Genomic DNA, 18,223 nt, shown 5'->3' on the forward strand with positions numbered 1-18,223 from the left:
TTGCAGATTTTATCAGCTGCAGCTAACCTTTTATTTAAGCTAATTTTAGCTGTATGAATTGATAAACTTTTTAATATTTTCAGCCTATAATTATAGGGATTTACTAGTCCTAAAAGGGGCTTTTTTTAATGGAACCTGTAACTTCAGTAAGCTAGTTAGCTAAGCAGAAAATGCAGCAGAAAAATATACTAGTTAATCAATTCTCTACACATTTGCTCTGTGATTTTTGACTTTGGACAGGCTTAAAAAAAGTACATCCAAAGCAAAACTTCAGACTACAGAGTACAACTCTCACCACAGCCCCATGCACACTGCTTCAGCATGAGGAGAAGTCCAAAGCTTGACAGGCCTGCTGAGCTGCCAGAGTTGCAGTTCCGTCTTGTCTCTGTACTTTTAGAAAAAGTGAAGTCTGTTTAATGTGCTAATTCGAACATTTAGAATGATTTTGTACATAACTTCAAAATAAGGCATAAACAGAAATCTAGAAAACAGAAAAAAAAAACAAGACGAGAATTAAAGTAAATAAATACTAAGCAAGTCCTTCAATTATATATTGAAAATTCTGCTGTAAGTATTAAATCTACAACATGCATACTTTATTGTTGACTCTCATCCTATGGTTTAATAATTGTTGTCAAGAATGTTACACAAGCACGCATTGTAAACAAGCTTTACATTAGTTGAGATATATAACAAATCCCATTCTCTTAATTATCTATTTATTCCTTCCCCTGTCTCAGATGTCACTGCCGGGGGATGGAAGATAAACAGTATGTGGAGCACAAAGCAGTGACATGGCTAGCGGCTGGGTTTATTAAAGGTGTTGGTGTACGCTTCTCCTCTGTGCCACAGAGACACTTGTTTGGATTTTAATTGGCTCACCGACAGGTACATGCTGTATAGATTGCTGTGTGTTTTTCCTGTGACTTCCCTTAAGTGGCTGTTTGTGTGTTGCTGTGTGCAGTTCATCTGTGCATGCGTGTGTGTGTGTCTATGTGCATTCGCGTGGTTATTGTGGGTCCCTGCGGGCTTTAATGGTGTTTGATGAATGAAAAGCATCCTGTGAAACTCTCCCCAATCACACGCTCATTAAAATGCTCTGTTTACAATGACACTATCCCCTAAACTTGTGAACCAATCCCTTAGTCTTAGTTTCCTTGACTAATAACAGTACATGACATGGGAACACCAAGTCCTCCCACTGATGGGGACCTCATCAAAGAAACCAGTTATATTCTTGTTTGGTTCTGATCTGAAATGTCATACAAATGTTAATTAAATGTTAATCAAACATCTTAAGCACAGTAATGTCGCCGGGATTTAGAAGTGATATATTTAGCTGATTTGTGGCCCATTCTGGAGGTCATTCATCCCTGGAGGTCCCTTTTCCTTTCTCACAACGAGAAGAGAAGTTGAGGGTAAGGCAAGGGAAGCTGCATGCCGCAGAGACAATATTTCGCCCGCCTAATTAAAATGAATGTCAGCTCTCCCCCCACTGAGAAGTGCATCAATCTCCCCCTGCGATAGGCCCAGAGTGAGTCTTACCCTGTCAGTGCCTGCCAGCAGTGCTATCCTTCTCCAGACGGATGCATTGCCCTGGCAGCCAGGGAGGCAGTGGCAATGATGTTTGCACATCTAATGGTTGCCATGTGGATGGTCACCTCAGACTGAGGCCCTGCTTCAAATAGAGAGGAGTTTCTGCCCACACTTGAATGATTTTCATTTAAAACAGCAGTTGTATAAAGTGGTCAATGGCATTTTGAAGCCATTTCAGGCCTGAGCAGCTGTGCAAAATTCAGTTTTAGCTGTTCATCGTTCCACATTGCAGATTGCAAATACAATAATAGAGATGTGAAATCCAGTTTTTGGATAATAAACGGTGAAAAATGTTGAGTTGTTGTATCCATCATTGTGTCAGTGCTTTCCTCATGCTGTATTGTTTGAAACAAAGACATGTGACTTAAGCAGTCAGTTTTGTCATGTGCCTTGTTGGTAAGTCAGCAGTCCTTTCTACACATTTCAAGTCCAGAAAAATGTTGTGATTTGACAGATGAAACCAATATAGCTGAACATTGAGTATCCCATTTGTATATCCCTGTATATATTTCTGTAGAATGTGTATAACATACCACACTAGCTTGTATTTCCTCTGATTTTTCTTTGACAAAGTGTAAACAGTATACTATGTTAAATTGGTTGATCCAAACATGCTAGGGTACACAGATGCTGCTTTCTGTGTTTGCAAAATGTCAATCAGATTTCATGTGCAGAGCAGATAAATATCTGCAGACATCAAGTTTGACAGAGCTTTGATGTTTTATATGTCTTGTTACATCAAAGCTGACAATATCACCGTGAGATTAGTTCGAGACTGCATGGCTGAGATATTGTGTTGGCAGATTTTAACCAATCTCGCATGTTCACCCACTATCATTTGCTTTCAGCAAGTTATTTGTCATCTTTCGCATTATCATTATCTTTGGTGATTTCAATTTCCATCTGAGGATAATCATCAAGTACATGAGATAATCATCTCAGGTACTTTATATTACTGTTCTGAGTTAAAGGCAGTCTGCTATTGTAAATGAGGAAGCTACAGATACTATTTTAGCAGGTAGTGCTTACAATATTCAAGGTTAGTGTTCTAATCGGTGTGTTAGCACGCACATTTTTTACCTGCTGATTAACACTACACACAAAGTACAGCTTAGGCTGATGGCAGTGTTTTACAGGTATTATAACCAAAATACTGTGCAGTTTTTTGAGCTGGTGCAAGAGTAAAAGTTAAAGCATCGCCAAAGTGATTGCAGTTCATCCTGTGTGGAAAAGATGTCTGGATGCAATTTCATGGCATTTCATGCTGTCCTGGAAATGTCAGCCTGCAGGTGATGCTGGAGGAAACATCTGGAGATCAAGTTATTAGGATCATCTGGGATCCAGGAACCTTTATACAACATTTCATGTCAGTCCATTCCACATTTGTTGAGATATTCCAAGCAGTGGTGTCTGACGAAACAACATTAACGTCCATAAAACTTGGCCGCTAGCCAAAACACTCGGCAATTATTTGGTTCTTGTCTAAACTGTAATTTTCTTAAAAGCAAAAACACTGGCAATGGGTTTAAAACATTCTGATGCAATGTGTCCCAGTACAATCTGTTCAACTGTTCCAGAAGAAAACCAAATAAGTATTAGATTCTAATTGAGAGATTCAACGATTTGTTCACTGCGTATGCAGTTTAAGCATCATCGCTTCTGCATGTGTATCTTCTGTCTGTATTAGTCCTCAGGTTTTTTTTTTTTTTTTTTTTTTTGGAAGAAGAGCACCCAACTGATGATTTTAAAAAAAGTGCACATTCACAGTAAATTGGCCTGAGCAGAGAGCATGCCTTTCATGAACATCTCCTTGAAGTTTTGCCATCAATGAGGCTAGATGTGAGACTGAGCGTAATTCTACCCAAGCCCTATCTGGCCTTGGTGAGTTGAATAAAGCACAGTAGCCTGCTGGGTTCATTTGGACTGCTTGTGCAGAAGGATGAAAATGTGAGTGCTTTAGTGCTCTTAAGTTAATGATCTCGGTGCATGTTCCCCTCACTTCCTCCAGGGCATCTGATTGTGGAGAATAAGTAGCGGGAGCTGTGGGCCGGTGCCTGTCACAGGGTCTTGGCTGAAATAATGACTTGAACAGCCCAACAGACTGAAGTAACAGTAATAACTGTGAGACTCCGTCTTCCATCAATGCTCACATCCCCCTAATTTAGGATTAATTCCTGCTGTACTCTAGAAAGCCCAGAGTCGCTGAACGTCTTGCCACTTTCTTTGAGCGTCTCCAAAACCGTGTTCCTGCGAGCTGCTTTATCTCAGCTTATCACAAACTTGGCTTTTTTTTATGTTTGGGCATATTAGTAAAATTTAAATGAGCATAGCAAAATCAGCTCTGAAATCCTAACTATTTCCATAATTAGTGGTGTTTTTACTTTTATAAGAAAAGACCTTTCATGCTTTTTTCAGTAAGAGGTGGTGAATTTGACTGGTTTTGTCTCTGCTTCCAGTTCTTCTCGTCTGCTGGGAACGGGGTCTTTGATGTGCAAAAATCGCCATCTGTCACCTTTTGATAATTTCATCTTTTTTTTTTATCTGTTCATCAGTGTCCCCCCGAAAATTTGATGATTACCTTTCTTGCTCCAGGTTACAGACATGAGACCTTAGTTTCCACTCTGTAGTATGTTTGATACAGAGACACTTTTTTTATTTGTCTGGAGATGCTGCAGCACGATATTTTACACTTCTAAACAAGGTTGATGGATTCTTCCCTAAGAAAACGCTTTGCCAGTTGGAGCAATTATGTGTGCGGTGACATCGCCTGTTATTGTTTTCAGTACAACTTTATGAAAAAGTTTGCTGCTTCCTTGTTTTTGCCTGAGGCTACCGCTTCTGTTTTTTTTTTTTCTCCCAAGTGCACTGTTGAAACAAGCGCTTGGTTACTCTCTGAGCCAAAGTTAATGACTCTTATTTTACATATAGCCTTTAACACTCAAATCAACAGTGTAATCACACTTTGGGGAAATTAGCTATTGATTATTCTGCCTTGTCCGACATAATGACCATAGCAAACAGTTCTGAAAGCAACTTTTAATTCAAATGGCAAATTCCCTGATTAATTTGAATGTTTCCTGCCCAAAACAGTGCGAGTGCAAAAAGTCATACTTTCTTTCCTCTGAAATATAATGTCATTGATTTGATGTCTCTTTGCTGTCACCAACAGTCTCCGCCATTGATTAAGACTCACTGAGTTACTGTGGTGTTCAGAATGAGTCAATGTGTTTGACCCTCTAGGCAACTTTCTTCTCACTGGAGGCCTTCAGCACATGCATACATCAGCTAACTACCTCCTGCAGCACTGTATGCTCACCACAATGCCATTAAACTGCCTCCACCCGCATGTTGATGTAACATTGATCTCCACTGTCACATAATCAAGGAACTGCATATTGTTGTTCTTAAGCTCATGTATGCCTCCGTACGTTGTGGACTGTTTGCGTACAAGGATTACATGCATAATGTGAATTTTCTGCCCGGCTTTAAATGAAACTATTATCCCTGTTTGTTTACTCAAACCACAACTAAAGAGTCTCTTTGAGATTCCCTCAATCCTATTGTTTGCCAGCACAGGCTGTCAGCGCTTTATGCAGTTCATATGTAGATCACCCCATTCCGAAGCACTTTAAAACCACTGCACTGAAATCCTAATAGTGATTCATGTCACTACCGGCTTTGCGTTTCAAAGGGAATTCTTACTTAATTTAGTTCTGTGCAAGTTTGCATGCTATTGTTGTGATTGTAGAATTGCAGGTTTGGTTTTTGTCTTTTAATCCTTCCATTTTGACCGTTATTACTTGTTTGATCCCAGTCACGGATGTTCACTTCACGTGTGTTAGTAGGCATGTGTTTGTGGTATGGTGTGGTGATGAAGCACTGGTGCTTAAATCTCGTCGGCTGTTTGGCTCATGTATTTTTTCTTTCCCCTTTTTTCCTCGTTCGGAGTTAGTGTAGTTTCGAACATAGAGTCGTTCTCAGTTTCACATGATTGGAAGACTGAAAGCGTGCGATAAGCATTGAGTGTCGGACAGATAAAAGCTTTTTGCTAGGCTGTGGGCGTCCCTGTGGAAGAGGCCCCTGATTGGTCCTTTGTCTCCTTCATTCTCTCAGAGCTCAGCCAGCATTTCTGCACCCGAATCATCCCTGCAACTCAATATATTCATTGAATAATACAAGAAGTGATGTTGGGTCATGTGCTAGACACTCATTTTGTTCTTTCCCTTGTGTTCTGTGGGAGCACAGACATGTTAGAGACAGAGAGTGCTTGAAAAAAAGAAGAGACACATTAGATAAATTGCCTCACATTTTTTACTGGCTACTCCCTGTGCCATGAAATTATCTTTCTGTAGTTGGATCATTTTTACAAAATCATCACTTTGAAAATAGACTTGTTTGATTGAATGTTTCGTATAAAGCATGTTATTAATTCAGCCCCATGAGATTGAAAACAGGCAGTGCCTCAAGGGGGAATATACTGCTGTCTGTTTTATGGCTGCCATATATTTCTGGAGTTACAATTCAAAGAAATAGCTGTTAATGTCTGTGCTACTTGGGGGTAAAATTATAGTCTGAAACAAACTCCCTCTCGAGAGGAATGGAGTATTGATCTGCGTCTGGGTCTGTTTTAAATGGGTGAAGCAACATCAATACTGTGCATATGACCTGATCTGTATGTACTGTATATAGGTTTTAAAGGCGCGGCACAAATTGAATAGGCAAGGCCAGCGCCACCCGCAGACTTAAGAGATTTGGCATTTCCAAATAATGGCTGTGGAAATGCAAGTTTAAAATATTTGTGGGTTTGGATCTGTTGATTTGTATTTGAAAAACAACAACAACAACAACAGCAAAAAAGCGGTGAATATTCTGATTTATCTACAAGGCTGACTGGTCTTTAACCTTTGCAGCTTTAGCACGGTTAGTCCCTGCTGCAGTGCACCGCTAGCTGTAGTGTGCAAAATGTCATCTCCATTAACCAGTATCTGAACACTTGACTTTGGGCTTTGTTAGCAAGCAAAGTTGACAGCGAGGTTGCTTTGCATAATGCATATTAATCTGACATTTTGAAACGGCTCTCACCCGAAAAACAAAGGCAGCCTTGATTGTTTGTTTAAAAGCCTTAAATGATCTATGCTTTTGTATACCTGACAAAGACCTCTTTGGGCTGTGTGAATAACGACTTTTGTCTGCAGGGATGCTGGGAATCAGTCAGAGCCGGTGCTGACAGAAACTCAGTCTCTATAATGACGTCATACTGAATGCTGAATCTTTTAGGAAATACCCATACTCTTATCACCAGGGTAACAGATAACAGTGTGAGGTTATATAGTCTGTTATGTCCACCTGCATGAATATGATTGAATGATGTGATGTGAAGCGTATTTCAAACAGTTGATGCCAATCAAGTGTGACTTCAGTGCTCCGCCTGTACCAACACTGTGCTTCATATATATCAGTCTACACTTCCTCTGTACCTAGCGAAACTATTTTTCAGCTGCGTCCTGCTGTTGTCTTCAGCGTACAGAGTTTGCTTTGATCTGTTGTCATCACAGGAAGTGAAACGTTGTCATATGGAGACTGGTGGAGAGGAAATTGTAACCCATTTGATCAAAGATGGTTTTTAGATATGGATGACCTCCTCAATCTTTCTCCAGCTGTCCACTGACTCTTGTCCAGGGTCCTTGTTGTTTCACCAGTGTTATCTTCCCTATAGTAGTTGCATGTGATGCCACTCTAGTTTTCCTCTCCAGGGAACTATTACTGCCAGCAAACTGCTGTATATCACAATTAACTCTCCTGTTTCTGTGGGCAAATAGAGCTGTGGTGGCGGGAGGAAATAGAATAGAAAGAGAATGAATGAATCAATAAAGAAAAACATTGTTTTCATCTGGTCAACTCATCGCGGAGCTTACTGGAAATCCGTTTTTGTCCAGTGATTTTTTGATATTATTCAGCCTGGTGAAGACATTTCTTTTTCTAGCTGCTCTCCTGTCAGCTGCTCAGCTGTGCTTCTGAAAGAACAGGTGGTTCGATGCTATAACAGAGTTTGGAGTTTCAAGTCTGGTTTGAATTCAGTGGAAACCAGTTCTGCTCCTCTTGGCTGTTAGTATTGCTGCTGCCGTCTCGTACATGGACAGATCATAAAGTACAGCATGTCAAGAACATATCTAGCAGTATGCTCAGCCAGAATTTGAAGACTCAGATGCTGAATATGATTATTTTTCCCAGTTGTGTAACAAGTATTTTAGAACATTTTGATCTAACGGTGCTGTTTCATAACACAAAGAAATTTAATTTCTAATTTCAACAGCACTTGCAAAACATCTTTGTTGGCACAATCTGACTCAGGACCACTGCAGACTGTCCCTGCTCTCCATAAAACCATCTAATGGACTCTGCATGACATTTAGAATAGAGACTTATATGAATGATGATCTATAGTATTGGATTATGGTGTTGCATGTAAAAACTGTGCTCAGGGGAATTGTAAGCATTGAGTGAACCATTATAAGCTCCACTTTGTCTTGAAACGATGTGGACTAGCAGGCTGCATTTGTATTCTGTACTGTCCCACCTATGATTGATTACAATTGTCTGAGGCTGACCAGCTTATTAATCGATTCCTCCGAGTCCTCTGTGGATGATTTAAAGCAAAAGGTTTCTTTTTTTTCTTGTTGTTGCTTGTCCTGGGATGGCTAAAGCAGGGGCGCGATTGGAGTGATTGTAAATCATATTCAAACACAGCAAAGCTGCTCCTGAGCCGTATGTGTGCCCAAGTGTATTGACCAAATCATATATATTAATATGTAACCCCCTGCAGTGCATTGGTTTCAAGGCTTTGTAGCAAATTTGACCTATTTTCATATTGCTTTCTAAATTATTCAAGTGATTAACTGAGTACCTGAGTGATTTAGTTGAAATGGCGAACGCTGTAATTTATTATTTATACTTGCAATAGGTACGTTTTTTGCTTTACCGTATCATTTTGAAGTAAATGTTGATTGCACAGTATAATGGCTTTAGAATAATGACCCCATCAGCATTTCGAATGGCTCACTGTAAGCCTCACTTTCACTATGGGATTCTGTCCACCACTGGGTACGATATCCTGGGAAAATGACGCTTTTCCTCGTAGCATTTTCTTCTAGTTACTTGTTTGCGTGAAGCAATGCTCACACTATGTTATCACTCCATATACAATCATGACAGTTTCATTTTACCCTTTATTCCTCTAATTTCCAAAGTGGTGATGATCGTTTCTTCATGGAAATTTGGAGACAAATTTTTTATGTTGTTGGTAGTCTGAGGAACATGGATAGAGATCCAGTTGTTGATGGGGGGGTAATATTAATTTTTTTTGGCACTTAAACCTTGACTTTGCAATGTCTAAACCCCAGATATATAGTACCTAGTACTAGTCTACCGTCTAACTGTAGTTTTTCATTAGGCTGCAAACTGCTGCTGTGAGCAACTGTCATCAGAGTCTGTGAGGCAGCATGGCAACAGCCGTGTTTCCATATGAAGGGCATGGTATTTAAAAGTAATTGCCTGAAGGAAAACTTAATCTACTGTATCTTTTGAATATCAAACACCGACTCTCTGTAGGTGGTCTCTCAAAAGTTTGTAGTTTGCTCTTTTGTGGATGATGACAACACTTACAATAAAAAATACAAAACACCCACAGTAACAGCCAGAAAAACCCCAAACTAAACAAAAAGCAAACCAGGATGTCAGAAATCCATAGACGCTTCTGAAACCCATCCTGCAGCAAAATGAAATTAACATTAGCATTTCTCTTGTTTCTGGTGTGTCACAGCCCAGGCTCAGTGAGGGAGAGGAGACCACACAGGATTTAAAGCAGAAATTACTTGTGCTGATTTAAACCAGCACAAAAGCATAACAATATCAAAACAAATGAATCTGTAGTCTGTGTGATTGCAGTGTTGAATGTATATGTGGTAACGTGAAGGCGAAACCAAATGGAAAAACAAGAACAAAAAGATAGATGATGATGGTGAGAGAGACGGGCAGATTGTGGAGCCAGCCTAAATAACTTACGATAGGCCCAGGCTGCCCAGGTACAAGACATCAGGCTGGATGGCTCCCTATCCCGACCTGCGAGGGGAAAGATAAAGACAGCAGGAGCAGCACAGACAGAGCCAGAGGTTATTACAGGTATGAGACATGACTCCTGCCAGCACGTATCAGCTGGACGATCAGAGCTCCTCCAGCTGCTCTGCGGGTCGGACTTGTATTCTTTTGTGGCAAGCTGCATGCACAAATTAGAGCACCTTTTAAATTAAGCTATCACAGAATGGAAACCTATCAGTACATATGTGAGTAACAGTATGTGTATGTACGCATGCAACTGTACGACAGTTTCTGAAATTACTCTGTCATAGCATCTGTGACCATTGCTACACCCACACAACGGATATGAACAGGGATTTTTCTAACATAACTTGTAACCCAGCAAAATAATGAAATTCGCTAACGATATGCTAGTTCCATACTGCAGGTAACTAGTTAACAAGCTAATTTTTCTCTTATATTTTTAGTTTTGAAAAGGCAATAAAAAAGACAGCATCCTTCAAGTCTTTAGATGGCCGGTGTTGCTCTGACTGAAGCCACATGCACACTACTTCAGCATATTTATTTGCTTTTGTTGGTTTATTTAATGGAGACAGTGCACATTAATAAACAATGCTGTAAATACCAAGAGGCCATTTTTTATCTGTAGTCCCAGGACAGATGTTACAAAGTCACCCTAAAAACAAGATATAAGATTGAAAATAGAGTTATTGAGCTCATTTATAAGCATGCAGAACAATAATAAAGCGAAAAGATAATATTAAAAACATCATTCAGGACACCATAACATTACACTGTCAGGTGCAGGTACAGGGGCTCATAATACAAGACATGCAAATCAAAAGAAATAGAAACTAATAAGATAAGTTCTGCTGTATTATTAGACACTAACTGAAACATGCAAAGCGGAAGAGCAGACATAAAAAGCACATACAATATATGTAAAATGTATAACTGAGTCTGACACAAGAAAAGCAAAACAAAAATAACAGGCATGCTTGCAGGCACATGAGGACAGACTGGTGATAGCAAAGTAGTTACAGGTGACAGCTGACAGCAAGTGAGGTTCACAGCACTGACTGAGGACAGAAAGGTACAATTGAGTTTAAGTGCTGACAGAGTGCTAATCAACCATTTCTTTAAATAGACTGTATGTATCCACTTCTCAAATAGTTGCTGGGATAAAGTTCCCTTTTAGTCAAGCTTTGTTGTGAACTGATATGCAGCGATTTTTATGTTGACAAACTGTCTGAGCAGAGAAGTCAGACCATTTATAATTTTGTACGTACATCTGTATCTGCATCTTTAATCACGTTTTTGCAGCTCAGCAAATTCTTTTTTTTAATACTGGGCAATGTGGAAAGCTGATTTCTTTGATTTTGAGTGTTTGTTACGTCTTGCAGCCGAGGTGGCGGCAGGCAGAGCAGGTGCATTCATAGCTCACTTGCTCTTTAAATTCTTCTTAAGACCTGTAAAGATCAGTTCAGTTTGGAAATCTGTTGAAAACATCAATCAACCCACTCCTAAACATTTGTCAATGTGGAAACATTGATCACAGAGACTCTAATTTAGACTTCCTTGAGACTCTGGCTTCACGAAAAAAACACCCCATCAGCAGCATAGCAGCAAAAGTGCCTCATTTAGCATTTACAAGAGAGACAGAGTGGGCTCAAGGGGAGGCTGAGTTATGATTTATGTGAAAGAGAGTGTCCAGTGAAATGAAGTCCATTGGTCAAACTGTTAGGAATTGGAGTGTCTTGGTCTAAATATCATTTTATCACCACAAATGTCTTTATTTCTCTGATCATTTATCGTCCTCCCGCCACCGACAGTAGTTTCTATGAGAAATTAAGAAAGAAAAGCTTGACAGACCTGTGGTGCCCAGTTACAGTTGCTGTGATCAGATAATGGGGGTCAGTTTTGAGATGGACTTTAATATGCCTGTAGAATAACACACAGTGAAATTTGAAAGCTTTTCACAGTTAGTTCTGTGTTCGACACATTGAATTACATTACATTAATACATCTTCAATTTCTAATATTCTGCTGTATTACATTCATCAGGTTGTTAATGGGCTATAATTAAACACTGTAAAAGTCTGTGATTATTCCAATGGAACACTCCAGGATCCATATTTTGACCATAGTGACATAAAATGCAGACAAAACTTTTTCGATTGTTGTTTTGCAAGCACTTACCTGAAGCCTTGCTCATTCAAACTGATGAAAAATGGATTGTTTTGACGCTGTGACAAAATAAGGGAAGCTGTCAGTAAACATTTGACATTTGACATCGTGGACATATTGGAACAGAATTGCAGGCCAGGATCTGGCAAAAGAAGAAAAGTACAAGATTTTGACTTTAAAAAAGGCTCTTTAATTAATTAATCAAGGTTGTTTCCTTGTATGAAGCCATTAATAATCATGTGATCGTCTGAATGTCCTCTAATATTGTGACTTTTTCCGCCACACAGCTGTCTGCCACCTCCACATCCCGAGCGGCCTTCCTGCAGTGCCTTCGTTGGGGGATTTGGTCCCCCTTCCAGGAGCCGGCTGACTGGAAGGGGGAAGAGATACAGCTTGCTCTGCGAGGAGGTGCAGCGCCAAACCCTCATGGAGTCATGGTCTACAGCACAGAGATGTCTGCCAACACTCAGAGCCCTGCGCCGCTCTCAGCACCAGGCACCGCTCAGGTGTCACAACAGCATACATAAACATCTTTCTGGAAGGAACAAACTGTAAAGAGTGCGTTGAAAGGTGTTAAGACAAGGTGCCGACTTCAGCTGTTTACCGGAAGACAAAAGCTTCCACATCGTTTGTTGGCATTATGTGATGCATTAAGATATTTGATGAGCTGTGTTTATTGGAAGGCCCTCACACAGCACTTCAACAAGGTCAGATTACAAATAACAATATAAAAAATTCTGAAGGGTGCAAATATTGTCATAACTTTTCGCACCTTAGCAGTGGATTTTCACTCAGTTTAGGTATTTTAAAACAACTACACATCACGACCACAAATCTCCTTCAGCTTTGTCAGAATCCAAACTGTTCATTCTTAAACTGTTTTTCTGTGTGTGTGTATTACTGCAATGTCTGAAACTTTGTCCTCTCAAGGAGGTCTCGGAGGCGAAGGATACGATAACGTTTCGGCTGTCGTCCAGTCTGGAGAGGAAGGGGTCCAGCCCGAAGGCCCCTCTGAGGACAAAGCAGGAGGGTGTGTCACGTCTGAGAAGATCACCTTCATCGCCTTCACAGGGTAAATCATCATGTTAATCCATAATGGCTTTTTAAGCACATATTAATTACTTGGAAAGGAAGCGAAGCCAGGTAATATGAAGAGTTCTCCTCCAAGAAGCATTTGAGGGGCTCTTTGCTGCTCACAGCTTTAAAGGGAGCCAGATTTTTGTTTCTCTACGACAAAGGTTATTGCTTATTGGAGCAGAAAGTGTGTGGTCTGTTTCTGCAAATCGGTTTTGTAGGTACACCTCAAGCGTGCAGCAACACCCAGGTGTAATCATATGAAATTCTAAGCATCAAACTAGCCTGTCCTGTGCATATAATGCGGCCCCCACCTCTGCAGTGTTATCTCAATTGCACCACCTGCTCTCTGCATGATTAGCACACTTCATGATTGGGGTCTGAGGGGAATAACGGGATAAACTCAAAGTGCTAGGAGAAGACTTTGGCTGTCCATTAGGGGTCCTTGATCTTGAACAAGCCTTATTTTTTTGCATCCTCATGCTTATGTCTGCTCGACGAGGGGAACTTCACATAGACAACAACACACACACACACAGCCAGTATTTTCGCTCTTTTAATTCTGACTAAATCCTTTCAAGGTAAATACTAAGGCTGATATTTTTAGTGCTTTTATTTTTAGTCAGTGACAGCTAGTATTCATTGAGTCCCTCTGTCAAAAGAAAGTGGTGGATTGTTACAACAAACAGTTCCATTTTGATTGATTTTATCTTTGATGAACCTGTCTGTTTATCGGACTGCTCATCTTTTGAGCCATTCAAGTGTCTTACCCCATTCAACATTTTGCTTTAGACTGAAGTATCTCACCAACTACTCGGTGGTTTGCCATGAAGTCTTTTACAAACATTTGTCTGTACACATTAAATATGAATATATTTCGGCCTAATCAGCCTTTTTTGCTTAATAATATCACTTTCTTACAAAATTAGTGTTATTTTATGAGTATATTAGTGTGAACAGATTCCTAAAAAACAAGGAAAATCCATAATGATCGCTAGATACTGAACAAGAAAACGCTCCTAGACCTCCACCAAGGAGGAAGTCAGTGCTTCATACAAAACCCACAGTTCAACTACCAATGACTGGGACCTCATCTCAACAACAACAACAAAAAAAACCCTCTCTGGAATCCCAGTAAGCAAACAAAAATACTCACGATGGGACTCAATACAACAGTTGGTCAATGAAAATAACCCTACGTGATGTCTGTTACATCTAATAGACAAGCTTAGTGGATCTGTGGAGCCACCTCCTGTAGTTCAGCCAGTGTGCTGCTGTCGGCCAGCCTGCAAGCCAAGCAGTTTGATGGTGGGTTCACAGAGAAAAGAGGATGGAGCTGGAGAATAGTCTGATTCTGTAGAGTGGGTGAGCTATGAATTATGGACTTTTTGGCTTGTTACCCGTGGTGTGCAAGCCACTCGAGGATCACTCTCAAGACGGACTGTGCCTCTTCCACTGCAGAGTAATTTTCAGAATTCATGCATATCCTGCGGGACAGACAGAAAGCACCACCAGTTGAAGATCAAGTTTTCAGTTTTTAGGTTTTCATTGCAATAGCTGATACATTGGCGCACTGACCCTTGACTTTTTTCTCTAGTGCCACCATGAGGTTGACTTTGTGGTTTTGAGTGAAATGTGTCAGTAATTGAATCGTGCTGCACATTCATGTCCCCATCAGACTACTCACTGTGGTAATCCCCAGATTTATCCCGTAGCACCACCGTCAGGTGAAAATGTGTTGAATGCTTTAGGTTAAAGGTTAATGATCAGATAACCACAAAAGCTTCTTAGATCAATGCAATTACTTGATTGAATGAATACAGCAATAAGAACTAGAAAATTCCCCCTGGGAAATTTTGAAAGGGACACAGGGTGTGTTCGAGCCGACAAAATTATCTACGTTTTAAAGTTTGAATGAAGTCTCTAGGACAAAGTATGGCCGAGCAGCGGACAATTGAAAAAGGCTGAAATTTGAGGAAATTTCCCCATTCATTTCTTATGGGAAATTTATCGCAGTTGTTTGCGTCTTACGTCGGCCTTCGATGGTCATAGCTCGAAAACCGTAAGAGATATCAAAATGTGCCGAGGGTCATTTTGAGCCGACAAAATTATCTACGCCCCGAGTCACTGGCTCCTGCAGCTATGAAATAGCTGTAGGAGCCAGTGACTCGGGACGTTGCCCCGTGTCCCTAATGATGTTCAGACCTATAAAAAATTGGCTCCAAGTTGTAATAAAGTGGAATTATCCTTTAAGGTGGTGCAATGAGACTAACACATTGGGTTTGATCATAGCCTTAGCTAATTTGTTTCTTCTTTGCTTATTTAAAGTCCTTTGTTTTACTAATTAAGCATCATTTGTGCTTTAACAAAGCACTTAAAGCACAATTTCTCAGATATAGTTTTAATATAATAAATATAGTCACTGGCTCCTGCAGCTATGAAATAGCTGTAGGAGCCAGTGACTCGGGACGTTGCCCCGTGTCCCTAATGATGTTCAGACCTATAAAAAATTGGCTCCAAGTTGTAATAAAGTGGAATTATCCTTTAAGGTGGTGCAATGAGACTAACACATTGGGTTTGATCATAGCCTTAGCTAATTTGTTTCTTCTTTGCTTATTTAAAGTCCTTTGTTTTACTAATTAAGCATCATTTGTGCTTTAACAAAGCACTTAAAGCACAATTTCTCAGATATAGTTTTAATATAATAAATATAGTTGTAGCAAATACTTCTACAATGTGAGCATGGAGCCTTATTTCTCAGAGAGGGTTTTGCGTTTCACTCATCCACCAACTCCCATAATTCTGCGTTGTCTCAAACTCCAAACCTCCATGAACTTTTTTTTTTTATTATTGTGCTGGAAAATCAGCAAATCTCTAAAAATACTCTCACAGGCTCAATTACATGACTCCCAGCGGCAATGACATACTGTTTTTCCTTCTAAGTGAGATCATTGTGGCAGAGTAGCTTCAGCGTGCATTTGAAAAACATTTTTGCAGCATCACACATCAGCCACTCGTGTCACCAAGCACATTGGCTGCTCATTGCTTACTATGTGCGGTGATTAAAAATGTGAAAACAAACCTGAAACAAGTCCCTGTTTATTTTTTTTCTCTCTTCAGACTTTAAGGGGGTTATAAGTGTATGCTGCTGAAATTCTCAAACAGAAGCTTTTTCCTCCGTCGTTCCCAATTATGCGTGACCGTTCCACGATATCCAAAAATAACTCCCGAACCCCAAGCTTTAAAGAGGCCTCCCACTGAAACAAAGTTATGATTAAATATTCCACATCCCGCGCACAGCCCGAGATAAACGATGTGCCACTGTCTGCATCTCTTTCTGAAACCCAAACTGCTGATTTGCTCTGCGTCTGTCTGTAAATTGATTAAAAGTGCAGTAAACACGACACACAGCCACTCAATCCCGGTGACAGCAGAAAGAGCTTGAGTGGACCCTGGCTCTATACTCAATGATTTCCCCGCTAATGATGCTGTTAACTTATCTTGGGAGAGAAGAATAGTGTTGATCAGGGCATACTTCATGGGTGTGTAGAGAAGGCTTTTGGCAAAGTCTATTAATGACATTTTAATCAGCGCTCAAGTGTCCTCAGAGGATCGCCCAAGAAGCCAGAATGATTTGGGCTAGTGTTCAGAGGAGAATGATATCATGAATCTCTGTCATTCTTTGATTTCAGTGCCTTAATCATCCTTGACTTTGTTTTTCCCAGATCTTGTGTGTGTGTGTGTGTGTGTGTGTGGGTGCATGGACATGCCCGGAAGTGTGCTGCTTTCCATTGCAGATCGCTTATTTACACCAATATGAAATTCATGGCCGGTCTGAAATATGCAATTCGTATCTTTGATGCATGTTTGATGAGCTTGCTGTGTTTCACCACCTTTGAATGTGTTAGAAACACGACAGTTTGCTAATCTGATGTTTTCAGAATGAACCACTGAGTTATTCAGAATGGACATGGACTCGACTTCTAGTGGAGGGGTGGAAATTCTCATCGATACGTTTTCATGAATCTGTAATTCAGTTGAACCCACAGTGTTTACATGACCATCACTCTCCACTTCTAATGATAAGCTGGGGGGGGGTGATGGGCATCTTGCTGTTTTTCCACAGATGTTCATTAATGAATTTTAATGATGCATTACACTGTATCTGCATATTTAAATGTATTCCTCTGTATCCCTGGTGTGTTGTGCACGTGTAGGTGCTGGTATATTCCTCTCATACAGCTGCTCAGCTGTCGAGAAGGCCTCTCATTGATCACGAATAAACGGCCAATTGCACGTCAGTCCAGCTAATGAGGTGGAGCACATTTGCCAACGGCTCGGGACATAAAACAGTGAGGAAACGGAAAGCCCTAAAAACAAAATGGCTGCCGGGGGGGGGTGGGTGCCAGAGTACATTAGTGACAAAGAGCCAGCCAGTCCTGCGCCGTGTCCACTCTATGTGCATGTAGTCTGAACAGATGGGAGCTACAGTAAGACACCCCAGGCAACTGAAGCAATTTCCAAAAGGCCAGTCAAGCCCAGCACAGAGAGTGAGAAAGAGTGGGAGAGGAGGACAAAGAGATGCTGGAAAGACTTTCATTTCAGTATTACCATGGCTACCAACCAAAAACCTCAGGAAGTATTGTTGGACTTTAAACTCAGCGTGACATCTGAATTGAACTGTGCCTTCTGATCCGTGTCAAATTGGATAGATTTGTCTGTAAGTAGTTTTGGTGTCCCCGTCTTCTGCGTAGTTATTTACTTTATTCAGCACTCCTCGTTGCATTATATTCTTTATACCCCAGGATGCCACCTCACTGCAAATCTAATAAACAAGAAAGCAATCTGAAAAGATGACAGTTTACTGTCGACTTCCATTCCCCCTCACAGCTAATTTTCCACTGAATGTCTAACCACGCTGTAAAAATAACTGCTGCCATACAATGTCAGCGGAGCTTGTTAAACACTGAACCGGAGTTGTTAGCACGTAGCCTTGTGATATGCAGGTGAATCCATGAACAAGAGCACTACATAAAAGAGCTAAACTTTACACTTAGTTTGTACTGTTTCTGTTTACACTGTGCAAGGTGGAGTCATTTTTTTTTTTTTTGTGTTGCTTGTGTTTTTTAGGTAAAAAATATGTACCACCAGCTTCTCCACCAGAGTCTCCTCAAGGCCCCGGGGTAAGACACCTTGTCACCTACTCAAATGAACAGCCACTGCCAGTATTTTAGCTGCTTTTTGTACTCACATTTCTCTCAAAAGTAAGAAA

General features: G+C 40.5%; 1 protein-coding gene across 1 annotated transcript in view; it reads left to right on the forward strand.

Annotated features, from left to right (window-relative positions):
- The window catches only part of nphp4 (nephronophthisis 4), a 156,648-nt gene that overhangs the window by 67,021 nt on the left and 71,404 nt on the right, over positions 1-18,223 (forward strand). Inside the window, exons 9-11 of the mRNA XM_041945704.1 lie at positions 12,165-12,383; positions 12,811-12,949; positions 18,082-18,134. Of these exons, the coding sequence (XP_041801638.1) occupies positions 12,165-12,383; positions 12,811-12,949; positions 18,082-18,134 (411 nt within the window). The remainder of the gene's footprint in view (positions 1-12,164; positions 12,384-12,810; positions 12,950-18,081; positions 18,135-18,223) is intronic.

Source organism: Chelmon rostratus, chromosome 10 (genome assembly GCF_017976325.1).
Source record: "Chelmon rostratus isolate fCheRos1 chromosome 10, fCheRos1.pri, whole genome shotgun sequence".
Taxonomy (NCBI): Eukaryota; Metazoa; Chordata; class Actinopteri; order Chaetodontiformes; family Chaetodontidae; genus Chelmon; species Chelmon rostratus.